Source organism: Heterodontus francisci, chromosome 31 (genome assembly GCF_036365525.1).
Source record: "Heterodontus francisci isolate sHetFra1 chromosome 31, sHetFra1.hap1, whole genome shotgun sequence".
NCBI lineage: Eukaryota > Metazoa > Chordata > Chondrichthyes > Heterodontiformes > Heterodontidae > Heterodontus > Heterodontus francisci.
The window spans coordinates 45,247,994-45,264,017 of NC_090401.1; the positions used below are offsets into that span (position 1 = coordinate 45,247,994).

The following is a 16,024-nucleotide window of genomic DNA, read 5'->3' on the forward strand; positions in this document are numbered from 1 at the left end:
TTACTCTGTTGCCCCCTAGTTAACTCAAGCCGCCTCAGCTGTCTCTCTTCACATTCCTTCTGGAAGGCTTTCTCTCTCTCTCCTCTCTTTCTCTCTCTCTCCTCTCTTTCTCTCTCTCTCTCCTCTCTTTCTCTCCTCTCTTTCTTTCTCGCTCTCTCTCTCTCCTTCTCTCCTCTTTCTCTCTCATTCTCCTCTCGCTCCTCTCTTTCTTTCTCTCTCCTCTCTTTCTTTCTCTCTCTCTCTCTCCTCTCTTTCTCTCTCTCCTCTCTTTCTCTCTCTCCTCTCTTTCTCTCTCCTCTCTTTCTCTCTCTCCTCTCTTTCTCTCTCTCCTCTCTTTCTCGCTCTCTCTCTTTCTTTCTCGCTCTCTCTCTCTCCTCTCTTTCTCTCTCCTCTCTTTCTTTCTCGCTCTCTCTCTCTCTCCCTCTCTCCTCTCTTTCTCTCTCATTCTCCTCTCTCTCTCATTCTTCTCTCTCTCTCTCATCATGTTCATTCTGGAAGGCTCTCTCATTCTCTCTCTCCTGTTTCTCGGACAGAGGAACACAGAAGCAGGAGTAGGACATTCAGCCCATTGAGCCTGCCCCACCATTCAATATGATCATGGCTGATCATCCACTTCAATGCCTTTTTTCCCCACACGATCCTCATATCCCTTTATGTCATTGGTATTTAGAAATCTGTCAATCTCTACTTTAAACATACTCAATGAGTAAACTTCCACAACCCTCTGGGTAGAGAATTCCAAAGATTCACAACCCTCTGAGTAAAGAAATCTCTCCTCCTCTCTGTCCTCAGTGGCTTCCCCCTTATTTTGAAATTGTGTCCCTTGGTTCTAGACTCCCCAACCAGGGGAAACATCTTAGCTGTCTATCTCTTTAAGTATTTTGTAGGTTTCAATGAGATCACCTCTCATTCTTCGGAACTCTAGAGAATATAGGGCCAGTTTCCCCAATCTCTCTTCATAGGACAGTCCCGCCATCCTAGGAACAAGTCAGGTGAATCTTCGTTGCACTCCCTCGGCAATAATATCCTTCCTAAGGTAAGGGGACCAAAACTGCACACAGTACTCCAAGTACGGTCTAACCAACGGTCTATACAATTGAAGGAAGACTTCACTACTCCTGTACTCAAATCCTCTTGCGATAAAGGCTAACATACCATTAGCCTTCCTAATTGCTTGCTGCACCTGCATGTTAGCTTTCAGTGACTTATTGACAAGGACACCCGGTCCCTTTGTACATCTACACCACCTAATCTCTTACCATTTAAGAAATACTCTGCACATCTATTCCTCCTACCAAAGTGGATAACCTCACATTTTTCCACATTATATTCCATCTGCCACGTTCTTGCCCATTCACAAAGTCTTTCCAAATCCCCTTGAAGCTGCTTTGCATCTTCCGCACAACACACATTTCCACCTAGTTTTGTGTCATCTGCGAGCTTGGAAATACTACATTTGGTCCCCACATCCAAATCATTGATATATATTGTGAACAGATGGGACCCAAGCACTGATCCCTGCGGTACCCCACTACTCACAGCCTGCCAACGCGAGAATGACCCATTTATTCCTACTCTCTGCTTTCTGCCTGTTATCCAATCCTTAATCCATGCCAGTGTATTACCTCCTATCCCATGTGCTTTAATTTTGCTAACCAACTTCCTGTGGGGGACTTTATCAAAAGCCTTCTGAAAATCCACGTATACCACATCCATCGGCTCCCCTTTATCAATTCTGGTAGTAACATCCTCAAAAACTCCAACAGGTTTGTCAAACGTGATTTCCCATTCATAAATCCATGTTGACTTTGCCCAATCAAATCACTATTATCCAAGTGTCCATTTATCACCTCCTTTAGAATAGATTCCAGCATTTTCCCAACGACTGATGTAAGGCTAACAGGTCTGTTTTCTCTCTCCCTCCCTTCTTAAATAGTGGGGTGACATTTGCGACCTTCCAATTTGCAGGAGCCGCTCCAGAATCTGTAGAATTTTGGAAGATGATCACCAATGCATCTGCTATCTCCATAGCTACCTCTTTCAACACTCTTAGATGTAGAATATCAGGCCTTGGGGACTTATCAACCTTCAGCCCCATTAATTTCTCCAATACAACCTTCTTGCTAATACTGATTTCCTTCAATTTCTCATTGCTCCTAATCCCTTGATTCTCTCATTCTGGGAGATTTCTTGTATCTTCCTCAGTGAAGACAGACACAAAGTGATCATTTAGCTTCTCTGCTATTTCTCTATTCCCCATTATAAATTCTCCTGACTCTGCCTGTAGGACCCACATTTGTCTTAGCTTAACATTTCCTTTTTACATGCCTGTAGAAGCTTTTACAGTCCCTCCTGTGCAGCTGAGCCACCTGTGGTGCCACGGACTTTGCTCTGGCTGCATTCCCCGAGGAACCATCGCTCTTACCGGTGTCCAAAATGGAAAACCGATTAACAAGCAAGATAGACTCAGGGGACTCCTGCACTGTCTGCCTGATTCTCTTAGACTGCCTGGTGATCACCCATTCCCTCTCTGCCTGCATGCTCCTAACCTGCGGTGTGACCACCTCCTTAAACGTGCTATCCATGTAGTCCTCTGCCTCGTGGATGCACAACAGTGACTCCAGCCGCCACTTGATTTCCGAAACCCGGAGCTCAAGCTTCTACAGCCAGTGACATTACCTGCAGTGTGTTTGTCTAGGACACGTGGTGCATCCATGATTTCCCACATACCGCAGGACGTACATTCCACTTGGCCAAGCTGACCTGCCATGCCGTAACTTTAAAAACTTTTTATTAAAATGAGAAGTAGCTATCAGTTACTCACTAATCGACTACTTCCCCTGCATCGAACAGAGAGGCAGCTACTGGAGACTGAAAAAAGATCAAAGAAAGAAAGAAAGGAGCCCTTCTCACACGCACCAAACTCCTACTTAACACTCTGTGCACTCAAGTTATTTTCTTAATTTGTGTTCCCCTCCTTACCAAACTCCCGTAACACACTGTGCCCTCCAGCAGCACTCAGTGCAGACAAGCAGCACTGAGTGTCCTGTGAATTTATATTCTGAAACAATGCTGTCAGCTCTGCTACAGCTCAGAAACCAGTTTAAGCTAGCTACCTAATTAACTGCCTACAGCTATTCTCAGTGTTGGTATACCCCTGTTTAAAACTCCAAGAAACCTTACTTCTTAGCTGAAATGGGAATTTCAATTCATTGCTAGATGTAAACAAAACAAAACCTAGTCTTGAGAGATTAACCCTTAAAATTCACTCACTTACCAAACTCCCTTCTTTGCACTCTGTGCAGACTCTCTCTTTTTCTTTCCTTGTATTCTAATTCAAGTTTCCTCTGTTCCAGTTGTATCTTTGCTAGCAATACCCTGTCAGAGTCTATTTCCAACCCTGTTTCTGCTGCTTCAGATTCAAGGGAAAAATGGTTGGCCACTAGTCTTAGGAGTTCAGACTTTCTAGCCTTGGCACGTACAATGATCCCGCATGGCTCAGCCATTTTTCTCAACTCTTCTATAGACAGTGCTTTTAACTTATCCCAAATTACTTCACCCTGGCTTGGGCAGTTACTGGTTTCAGTCAAAGACATGTTAGTATTCTAGCACACACAACCACAAGAAAACCTGTATTGAAACCTTTTTTCTTTTTGATTGAGATCAATTTGACTTCCCACTTCCAATTTCTCATTTGTCTGTGGGTCAAATCTGGCCGCTAGCCCCCAAATTTCTGTTATGACCAGGTGAGAAAAGGTTCTAGGGGTTCCCTCTCAGCCTTTGCCTGGTTTGACCGTAACAGGGTTTAATTTTTAAAACACCATGTTTTTAGCTCCTCCTCAGTGAATCCTTGTTCACTGCTCTCCAATTGTAAGGCAAAGAAGTCAACGAGACAGGCTTTCTTCGATTTTAAACAAGAAAGGTGTAAATTTATTAACCTTAAATCTCTAATTCAGTTAAAATGACTATGAATACGTGACGCGACCACCCTAGCATGCATACGTGATAAACACGCACGCAGATAGAGACAGAAAAGGAGTACGAATAAAGAGGGAAACTTTGAAGCAATAGCTCGGGGTTCATTTACTGTCCTTTGAGTTCGATGTAGAGTCTTTTATTGCAGTTAAATCTTTCATTTCATTGGGGCCCAGTGCACGCTTTCAAACTTGTTTCGATGTAGGAATCTTCTCTCTTGAAGTTTAAGTGGCTTCATTGGATTTGGAACTTCGTGTGAGAGAGAGGGGGCCAGGGCGAGAGACCTTCCTTCTCTTTTGTCTTCAAAGCAGTCTCTGTCTTCAAACTGTCCTGTGAGCACAATTCAAAAACCCTGGGCCAGCAGGTTAGTCATGTGACTAGTTTTTTTAACAAACTCTCCTGCGTTTTGTAGATTCCTTTCATCTTAACAGACACCCTCAGTGTGGGGGGTGGGGTGGTGGCGGGGAAATGAAATGCTGGCTTGTTCCACCTGCAAACCTTCAAAGTCTGGTGATCAAAATCTATTTGGGTTAATTGGATCAGGGAGCAGTTCATAGTCTTTTCCTAAGGAACTGTCTCTTAAAATGCAAATTTTTCTAGCCACTGCTGATCTCTTTAAACAATTCATCTCTTCAGTCCGGCAACAGTTTAAAATTAATGTTTCATTTGATGAAATTAATATGCCTCATTTGTGGCAGGTGGAGTCTTCATGGAGTACCCCATACTAAGGGCCTCAGCACTTCAGCTTCTCACATTTGAAGAGTACTAGATACCCTGTCCTAAACCTCATTTTGCTGTTTCCCTCCCTCCTGTTATGCAACACTTAACACAAGTACAAGCAGAGAAAAGAGAGACCAGAACCCACCTCCTCCAGCACACTCGAGGTTAATGCCAAAATCTCCTCTTGTTCACAGAAATGTGCATTTTTCCAAATCACGAAGAAAGAGAGTGACGGTTTCCTATCAGTTACTGTGAATCATGAGGATGCAAAGTCCACACGGGTCATCTTCGCTCCCAAAAATAAGGAACTGGAGCAGGTCTGGTTCTTTGAGAAAGGGCTGCTGAAACCCAAGGTATGAGACTCTTGCTGTGTGTTTACAGTGATCTACAGAGGGGACCCAGTGCAGCTCAGCAACAGCTGATGCGTGACACTCACCTTTAAAGAGGGGCTCATTATCGGCACCCTTTTTTCGAATGTGATGCACCCTGAGATGTTTGAGTGACACTCGGGTGGCGGGAGGGTTGACGGTTGTTGCAGGAGGGCTAAGGTGATTGGGGGGGGGAGGGGAGGAGGGGAGGAGTTAAGATGGCAGAGTGTTCAGACTGCATTCCCATCTCTCCCCTATTATTTTTACTTGCCTGGAGTCAGGCAGAGCAAGGCCGATGACTTTGCTATGTTGACCTAGCAACAGGAGTAGGCCATTCGGTCCCTAGAGCCTGTTCCGCTATATTTCCTGTGAGCTCACTATGGGTAGTACATTCTCCAAACTGCCAGCAAAACTAGAAGAGGAATAGCTTCAGCAAATTGAGGAGGGATCTGGCCTGGAGTCAAAGCCTGCTCGGTAGAAATGTAATGGAGCAATGGATGGCCTTGAAAGAGAAGATCATTCAGTTACAGTCTAAGTACCTTCCACAAGGGGAAAAGGGAGGGTAACCAAAGCCAGAGGTCCCTGGATGAAGAAGGAGTTGGAGAACAGGATGAAGCAGAAAGGTGGGGGGGTGACATATGACCCAATTCAGTCTGAAAATGCGAGGGCGAGTAAGGCTAAATGTAAAATGTACAGAGAAGTGGAAAAGGAAGTAAGGGACAAAGAGACAGTACAGGAGGAAATTGGCGACTAACGTAAAAAGGAATCAAAAGGTCCAAAGGCATATTAGGGCTATGGTAGCGTGGTGGTTATGTGGCTGGACTAGTAATCCAAAAGCCTGGACTCATGATCTCGAGCCATGAGTTCAAATCCCACCACAGCAGTTGGGGAATTTAAATTCAGTTCATTAAATAAAAGGCTGCATTTGCTGACAATGCAACCACTAGGTGGCGCAGTACTGGCACATGCGCAAATGCAGCCTCATCGACTGAAACGTCGCTGTCTGTGACATCTCAGGCAGCCGGCAGTACTTAAAATGGTGCTGCTTAATTTGACTCAAAGTAGTGAATTGAACCCAAACCCCTTCGCCGCTCAATGGCCGCTTTCTCTTCGCCGTTCCCTCCTGACTACTCGCTGCTCTCTCTTGCCTTGCCGCTTCTCCCCCTCGCTATTTTCCCCCCTCGCCACTTCCTCCCCGTCCCCACCTCACAGCTTCTCCCTCGCTGCCGCTGCAGATGTCATTATGTGGGACATCGTTACATGGTGACACCGCCGCGCCCATGCCCAGATTCATGCTGGAAAGTGGTCGTATGCACTGATGACGTCGACAATCGCTCTGCGCATGCTCTGCGTTGTCAGGAAACTAGTATCATTAATGCTGACCATGAAACTACCAGATTGTCGGAAAAACAGGTTCATTACCTGATCCGGCTTATTTGTGACGATAGTGGTTGACTCTTAACTGCCCTCTAAAATGGCCCAGCAAGCTCCTCAGTATTATAGGGAATGGTATATAATGCAGGCCTTGCCAGCAACCCGCACAATAATTTTTTTTTTACAAAAAGGGTCATCAGGTGGGGCCAATTAGAGACCAAATGGAGATCTGTTGATCGAGGTGGAAAGTGTGGCCGAGGTACTGAATGAGTATGTTGTATCAGTGTTTACCTACCAAGAGGGGTGGTGCCATAGGACTGGAGGATTGCAAATGTTTTTTTTAAAGAAGTGGAGAAGGATAAACCTTTCAATTACAGGCCAGTCAGTTTAACATCAGTGGTTTGGAAGCTTTTAGAAACAATAATCCAGGAGAAAATGAACAGCCACTGGAGTAATAAAGGAGAGCCAGCATGGAGTTGTTTAAGGGTAAATCGTGTTTGACTAACTTGATTTGATTTTTTTGATGAGGTAACAGAGAGGGTGGACGAGGGCAGTGCAGTTGATATGGATATGGATTTTCAAAAGATTTTTGATAAAGTGCCACATATTCGGCTTGCTAGCAAAACTGAAGCCTATGGGCTAAAAGGGGCAGTAGCAGCACGGATACAAAATTGGCTAAGGGATGGAGAACAGAGTGTTGTGGTGAATGGTTGTTTTTCAGACTGGAGGTAGGTATACTTTGGAATTCCCCAAACTTCAGTATTAGGACCACTGCTGTTTTTGATATACGTTAATGACTTGGACTTGGGGAAACAGGGCACAATTTCAAAATTTGCAACTGATGTCTCATCCGAAAGATGCACCTCCAGCAGTGCAGCACCCATTCAGTACTACAGTGGAGTGAGTTGAACCTTCTGATTCAGAGGCAAGAGTGCTACCTGCTGAGCCGCAGCTGAAATCTAGTTGAGAACATGATTGGGCTTTACTGTAATGGCCTCCACAGTCAAATAGTCCAGTGTCGCTCATTTGGTAGACTTGTTGTTTGGTACCAGAGGACAGGTTGATAACATTGGAATCAGTACCGCAGCAAAAGTCAACACATTGAGAAGAGTTGGTTTCTATTACAAAAAGGACCGTAGTCTATGTCGCACTAGATAAAGAGATAAATCTTCATTGTACCTCATTGCATGTCCTATTTAATGCATTTTTTTCGTCACCGTTTTGCAGTTTGCTCCGGACATGAGCCTTCAAACTATTGGTACAGTGAGTGACGCTGGCAATAAGGTCGTGCTCTGGTCTGACAAACGAATACCGAGGCATTGCTGGACGTTTGAACATAGCGGCACAATCCAAAGCCTCTTGCACAAGGGGTTTGTGCTCGATATCAAAGGTAAGTGTTCTCTAAACCAATGCTTTGTAGACACCGTGTTTTTGAGCCCAGCCAACAGTTGCCTTCTCTTGCGTCAATGGTCCTAAGTATTAGGAAAACTAAAGCCATTTTCTTCAGTCCCCACCACAAACCCGGTCCTGAGCCAGACTCCACTCCTCTTCCTGGTAACTCTAAGGCCGAACAAGGCCGTTTGCAACCCTGATGTCATTTTGACCCAAAGATGAGCTACTGACTGCATTTGCTTCATCGCCAAGGCTTTTATTTCCACCTCCGTAACATTGCCCAACTCCAGTCCTCACTGGATACAGGTGTGTGTCGGAGGATTGGAGAACTGTTAACGTTGTACCTCTGTTTAAAAAGGGAGCGAAGGATAGACTGAATAATTACAGGCCAGTCAGTCTAACCTCAGTAGTGGGCAAATTATTGGAATCTATTCTGAGAGACAGGATAAACTGTCACTTAGAAAGGAACAGGTTAATCAAGGATAGTCAGCATGGCTTTTTTAAGGTAATATCATGTCTGACAAATTTGATAAAAATTTTTTTGAAGTAACAAGGAAGATAGATGAGGGTAGTGCAGTTGATGTGGTCTACATGGATTTTAGCAAGGCTTTTGACAAGGTCCCACATGGCAGACTGGTTAAAAAATAAAATCCCATGGGATCCAGGGCAATGCAGCAAAGTGGATACAAAATTGGCTCAGTGGCAGGAAACAAAGAGTAATTGTTGATGGCTGTTTTAGTGACTGGAGGGCTGTTTTCAGTGGCATTCCACAGTGCTCAGTACTGGGACCCCTGCTTTTTGTGGAATGTATTAACAATTTGGACGTAAATGTAGGGGGCATGACCAAGAAGTTTGCGGATGGCAGAAAGATTGGTCGTGTGGTAGATAGCAAGGAGGATAGCTGTAGCTGCAGGAAGATAGTGATGGTCTGGTCAGATGGGCAGAAAAGTGACAAATGGAATTGAACCCGGAGAAGTGTGAGGTGATACATTTGGGGAGGTCAAACAAGGCAACGGAATTCAAGATTAATGGGAAAATACTGAAGTGTAGAGAAAGTGAGGGACCTTGGGGTGAATGTCCACAGATCCCTGAAGGTAGTAGGACAGGTCGATAAGGTGGTTAAGAAGGTATATGGAATCCTTTCCTTTATTAGAAGAGGTATCGAATATAAGAGCAGGGAGGTTATGCTGGAACTGTATAACTCATTGGTTAGGCCATAACTTGAGTACTGTGTGCAGTTCTGGTCACCTCATTACAGAAAGGATGTAATTGCACTAGAGTGGGTACAGAGGAGATTTATGAGGATGTTGCCAGGACTGGAAAAATGCTGCTATGAGGAAAGATTGGATCGGCTGGTGTTGTTCTCCTTGGAACAGAGAAGGCTGAGGGGAGATCTGAATGAAATGTATAAAATTTTGAGATGCCTGGATAGAGTGGATGTGAAGGGTCTATTCACCTTAGCAGAGAGGTCAGTGATGAGGGGGCATAGATTTAAAGTGATTGGTAGAAAAATTAGAGGGGCGATGAGGAAAAATATTTTCACCCAGAGGGTGGTGGTGATCTGGAACTCATTGCCTGAAAGGGTAGTTGAGGCAGAAACCCTCAACTCATTCAAAAGGAGTCTGGATATCCTCAAGTGCTGTAATCTGCAGGACTATGGAAGGTCGGATTAGACTGGGTGGATCGTTTTTCGGTCGGCACTGACACAATGGGCCCAGTGGCCTCTTTCTGTGCCGTAAACTTTCTATGATCCAACCCTGCCTCAGCTCATCAACTGTGCCTTTGTTACTTGACTATTCCAACGCTCAGTTGGTCAGCCTCCCCCTTCCACCCTCTCTGAACTTAAACTCATCCAAAGCTCTGCTGCCCGTATTGTAACTGGCAGCAAGGACAAGGGCAGCAGATGCAGGGGAACATCACCACCTGCAAGTTCCCCTCCAAGCCACACACCATCCTGACTTGGAACTATATCGCCGTTCCTTCACTGTTGCTAGGTCATAATCCTGGAATTCCCTTCCTAACAGCACTGTTGGTGTACCTACACCCCAAGGACTGCAGCAGTTCAAGAAGGCGGCTCACCACCTCATCTCATGGGCAGTTAGGGATGGGCAATAAATGCTGGCCTAGCCAGTGATGCCCACATCCCCTGTGAACGAATAATAAAAAAAATCCCCTTCATCCTTGACCCCTGTGCTCGTTGACTTACATTGGCTACCAGTCCAGCTACAACTTGATTTTATTATTCTCATCTTAAAAATGTGGCTTATGCTGCTCTGTCAATATTTGTCTGATTATGTTCCTTTGAAGCACCTTGGGAGGTTTTACTGTGTTAAAGGTGCTGTATAAATGCAAGTTGTTGTTGTCTTCATCCTTGCACCTTTCTCGAATGATGCTTTTGGCCTCACCACCTTTTCTGTCACTAAGCTTGACTTCTAAGAAGTTTATTTTCTTCTTTAACACCAAGTACTTACTCAGCCCTCACTCTATACAACCCCAGTCCATTACAAACTTCAAAACTGATCCCATCTCGTCTGTCTCCACTCTCGCACAACTCAGCAAAGGCATGAAAGAACTTGTTAGCTGATAGCTGGTCCAACCTCCCAATTTACTCTCCTCATCACTAGCTAACTCAGTAACATGTTTGCATCCTGGGCCTTGGCTCCTTATCTAGATTTCTCAATTTAAAACAAAATTACTTTACATATCAAATTAAACAGAATGAAGAGGCTTCACTTCTGCAACTGAACACAGCCACTTCCTGTTTTTGACAGATTGATACCAGTTGATAGGCTGAATGGCTTTGACTCACTGTGCTTTATGTACCTATCAGTCTGTTCCTTTCACACAGCCTATAAGCACACTATTCCAACATGGACACTGCCCACCCATTTTAATCTCCTCCAGAGTCCTTGTACACTCAGACGGGCTGGTAAAATGGGCGGAGCAGTGGCAAATGGAATTTAATCCTGAGAAGTGTGAGGTGATGCATTTTGGGAGGACTAACAAGGCAAGGGAATATACAACAGATGGTAGGACCCTAGGAAGTACGGAGGGTCAGAGGGACCTTGGTGTACTTGTCCATAGATCACTGAAGGCAGTAGCACAGGTAGATAAGGTAGTTAGGAAGGCATATGGGATACTTGCCTTTATTGGCCGAGGCATAGAATATAAGAGCAGGGAGGTTATGATGGAGCTGTATAAAATGCTAGTTAGGCCACAGCTGGAGTACTGTGTAAAGTTCTGGGCACCACACTATAGGAAGGATGTGATTGCACTGGAGAGGGTGCAGGGGAGATTCACCAGGATGTTGCCTGGGCTGGAGCATTTCAGCTATGAAGAGAGACTGAAAAGGATAGAGTTGTTTTCCTTAGAGCAGAGAAGGCTGAGGGGGGGGGATCTGATTGAGGTTTACAAAATTATGAGGGGCATTGATAGGGTAGATAGGAAGAAACTTTTTCCGTTAGCAGAGGGGTCAATAACCAGGGGGCATAGATTTAAGATAAGGTGCAGGAGGTTTAGAGTGGATTTGAGGAAAAAGATTTTTCCCAGAGGGTGATTGGAATCTGGAATGCACTGCCTGAAGGGGTGGTAGAGGCAGGAACCCTCACAACATTTAAGAAGTATTTAGATGAGCACTTGAAACGCCATAGCATACAAGGCTACGGGCCAAGTGCAGGAATATGGGATTAGAATAGTTAGGTGCTTGATGGCTGGCACAGACACGATGGGCCGAAGGGCCTGTTTCTGTGCTGTATAACTCTATGACTCTCAGAACAACTCTGTTTCTAATCTCCATATTCATCCAGTCGTCCCCTTCCATTCTCTGACTATCCGTCTCTCCCATCTTCCTATTCTAGGGAAGGAGGAAATCTTTCTTCTGATCCAAACCCCATGTCTGAGTCAATCTGCTGACATGACTCTTGTCTCTTTCACTTTAGGCGGCAAGTCTTACGACTGGGATTCTGCGATGATCTGTAAACGAGACGAGGAAAATCCATCTCAGCTGTGGGAGATTCAGATGCTGTAACAATATAAACTGCTGAAGAGCAAATGGCTAGACTCTGACACAGGAGCCACCCTCCTCTCCAGCCACCCTCTCCACTGCTCCCTCCCCAAAAGAACCTTTGACCCTTGTTCTGCCTCACTCTGGGAGGGTGAGAGAGTAAGGAGGGGGTGTTCCCTGTTTACCAACAGGCTCCCTCTGAGATGCAGGTTCCACATCCCCCAGATGTGTATATGTGTGTGATCCCTCATTACAATTACATCCACTTTTATTGGTCCCTTTACAGACACAGACCATACCCCCCCTCCCACCCCCCAACCTCAGAGTTAAGGGTGATAGGGTGGCGAGGAGATTGGGCAAAGGAAAGGGGGGAAAACCACAGTCCAAGAGAAGGGACTTGGCTAGTTTACTAAACTAACATTTTAATCCATAGTGAGTTTGGAATGTCTCACCTGGAATTCAAAGTCAGAAATCCATGGATCCTGGGAGAGGGAATGGGAGAGAGTGAATGGGGAGTCAGAGGGAACTGTGTATTTTTTTTCTTTATTGCCATTTAAGCGCAGTAGTCAGAAATAACTATCGTCAAAATTACCTCCAACCCTGTGTAACATTCTCACTCTGCTATTTCAAGGGATGAGTTAACACTATTTTAAATGGGTTTTTGCCTCTGACATAATGGCAGACTGAGGGGTGTTACACAAATGCAAACGTCGCTCACCTGCTAACACCAGTCGGTTTGCAGGATGCGGGTGGCGAGGGAGAGGCTGGCATTTATTGTAGGTCGTTCAGAGTCAGCCACATGGTGTGGGACTGGAGTCACGTGTAGGTCAGACCAGGTGAAGGTGACTGTTTCCCTGAAGGACCTTAGTGAACCTTAGTTTTTGCAACAATCCATACAGCAGTTTTCATGGTCCATTGCCAGACCACAAATTATCAAATTTATTAAATTCAATTTCACAATAAACTATTGTCTGATTTCAACTCGTAAATTCTGGGTTGCTCGTTCAGTACCTTGACCACTAGACAGCCATACCCGTGTTCTGGACTGTAATACTATTGGATCAGTGTATGGTATATCTGAGGCACTGTAGCGAATGGGAAGGCGGAGAGCATGTCCATGATGGGATATTCAGATATCGACTCGTGATGAATCACAGTTTCTCTGTTCAGACTTTATGTTCTAGTAGTGAGTAGCAGGACATGAAGTCACCATATCAGAGGTATCTCCTCTTTTCCTGTTTGATTGCTCCATGAATCCTAGCTATTCTCTTAGTGTAGTCGATACACACCCAGAGAGCTGGCAGCAGTGTCGCTTACATGGAGGATCAGATTTTATGTTTACTCCTGTGTTTGGGGATTCAATTCCCAATCCCATTTAGGGATTCTAATTCTGGGTTTAACTCGGCACTGTACCCCAGTGAGAGTCAGTGCCCGTGGAACTGTACCCCAGTGAGAGTCTGTGCCTGCGGAATATGAAAAGTTTGCTGTATGAGGGGCTACTGCTGTTTAGGCCACTGCTTCAGGATATCTGATTTGGTATAGTTTAGAGTTTATTCAAGAAATTCTAATTTAAATATGATTCATAATGTTGGGGCAGAATTTGTGCCTCCACCAATTGTTTTATATAATGGGAACAAAAAGGGTAATAGCTTTCATTATAAGAGTTATATAAGTGGCAATGAATTTTATAAGCAAAATGTCACATTTTAATGTAAAAATATAGTGAATTTAGTGTTCTATATAAAATGAATTTTTTTACTTGGTGTGATTATGGTTTGTTTATTTTTACTATGTAGTAAAATTTGGTGATACCTTTAGATTAATTCATCCCAGGTTCCTTCTGCCAGATTGATGCAGTGACCTGGTGGGGGTCAGGAGGAGAGAGAGAATGTTAGTGAGTGTTGCTTTACCAACCTCTGCCATTTGATCTACTCCTCAGACTATTACGAAGGGCAGTGACACCCACAACCCAGAATGATTAAATGAAACAAAGCATTATAACAGTGACAACATTCCAAAAGTAGTTAATTGGCTGTTAAGTGTTTTGGGACATCATGGGCTTGTGAAATGCACGATACAAAGGCACGTTTGTTCATGCAGGGAAGAGAGTAAAGGAGTAGAGGTGTTTAAAAGCCAGTTTTGTCACCGATAAAGATGGTCACAAATTTATCCCAAATTCTCCACGAGGGGGCAGCAGATCTTCACATTAAAACCAGAGTTCTTACTTAGTAGTGGAAACAGAAAAATCCCAGGGCCAAAAATCCACGACTATCAGTAATCTTGCTGACTGACCACAGAGAATGAGCCCAGTTCAGCAAGATAACGTACATAATTTGCACTGATATAATTGACAACAAGCCACATAAAGAGGTATTGGAACACGTGATAAAAAGCTTAGTCTGAGAGGTAGGTTTTAAGAATAGTCTTAAAGGAGGAGAGAGGGGTATTCCAGCACTTAGGGCCGAGGCTGTTGAAGGCACAACCACCAATGGGGGAGCAATTAAAATCAGGGATGCTCAAGGCCAAAACTGGAGGAGTGCAGAGACCTCGGAGGGTTGTAAGGGTGGAGGAGGTTACAAAGATAAGGAGGGATGAGGTCATGGAGGGATTTGAACATGAGAGTGAGAATATTAAAGTCGAGGTGTTGTCAGACTGGGAGCCAATGTCGGTCAGTGAGCAGAGGGTTCACTAAGAACTGCGGCATGAGTACCACACTCAGCTCAGTGTGAAAGCAGTTGCTTCATTCTGTGTTTGACTCAATGCTGGTGGGCTATGGGGGGCATCACATTCAAGTCCCAGACAGTCTCTACTTGATGTCTTCTGAGGAGCTTTCAGCCTGGGGTCAATGGATAGCACTCTGGAAACCCTGGCTGTTTTTTTAATCCAAGACAAGTCCCGTTGCCACACTGGCCCTTGCTGATTGAGCACACGCTGGACATGGAGTCTAGGATTATTCAGCACTGAACAACATTTCTGTTTATCCTCACCGAGGCAACAGTTTGGTAATACTGAGCTTTCAGTCTGTGAGACACTGGGCCCTGACAGTCTGTGTGACACTGGCTCGGACAGTTTGCGTGACACTGGGCCCTGACAGTCTGTGACCATTTTCCATATCTTGGGAGCCTCCTCTCGACCAAGGCAGACATAGATGACAAGGTTCATCATCGCCTCCAATGCACCAGCTCAGTCTTCGGCCGACTGAGGAAGACAGCATTTGAGGATCAGGATTTCAAACCCGAGATTAAGATCATGGTTTACTGGGCAGCAGTGATCCCTATGCTCCTATACGCTTCCAAGACTTGGACAATCTATGACAGGCATCTCAAAGCACTGGAGAAATACTACCGGAGGTGCATCCGCAAGATCCTCCAAAACCAGTGGCAAGAAAGACGCTCCAACAGCAGCATCCTCTCCCAAGCCAACTTGCCCAGCACTGGGGCGCTAATCACCCAGAACCAGCTCCGCTGGGCAGGACTCACACCAGACTCCTGAAGCAGCTGTTTTACTCAGAACTTGGTTACGGCAGGAGACTCCCAGGAGGACAGCAGAAACACTTCAGTGGTTAGCACCGCAGCCACACAGCTCCAGCGACCCGGGTTCAATTCTGGGTATTGCCTGTGTGGAGTTTGCAAGTTCTCCCTGTGTCTGCGTGGGTTTCCTCCGGGTGCTCCGGTTTCTTCCCACATGCCAAAGACTTGCAGGTTGATAGGTAAATTGGCCATAATAAATTGCCCCCAGGATAGGTAGGTGGTAGGGAAATATAGGGACAGTTGGGGGTGTGGTAGGAATATGTAATTAGTGTAGAATTAGTATAAATGGGTGGTTGATGGTCAGCACAGACTCGGTGGGCCGAAGGGCCTGTTTCGGTGCAGTATCTCTAAAAAAAATTTTTTTAAATCATTAAAGCATCCCTGAAAAGATCAGACATCCCCATCATCTTGTGGGAGCCCCTGGCTCGTGGCCGTCCGAGATGGAGAAAGCTTATTCTGGAAGGCATTGGGCACCTTGAGGGACTTCATCGGGAACATACGGAGAAGTTGAGGTGTCGGAGGGAATGCATAAACCTCCAAACTACTCATCTACCTGACCCATCAAGCACCACCTGCCCCTCATGTGGCAGAGTCTGTAGATCACACATTAGACTTATCAATCATCTCAGAACCCATCGAATCAGAGTGGAAACAAGTCACCG

At 45.1% G+C, this 16,024-nt stretch overlaps 1 protein-coding gene across 1 annotated transcript in view; it reads left to right on the forward strand.

The window, feature by feature from the left end:
* LOC137347049 (beta/gamma crystallin domain-containing protein 2-like) overlaps positions 1-13,502 on the forward strand; it is a 62,450-nt gene extending 48,948 nt beyond the window's left edge. The window contains exons 22-24 of the mRNA XM_068011055.1: positions 4,890-5,048; positions 7,665-7,827; positions 11,768-13,502. Coding sequence (XP_067867156.1) covers positions 4,890-5,048; positions 7,665-7,827; positions 11,768-11,856 — 411 coding nt within the window. The 3' untranslated portion in view covers positions 11,857-13,502. The remainder of the gene's footprint in view (positions 1-4,889; positions 5,049-7,664; positions 7,828-11,767) is intronic.
* The last annotated feature ends 2,522 nt before the right edge of the window (positions 13,503-16,024 follow it).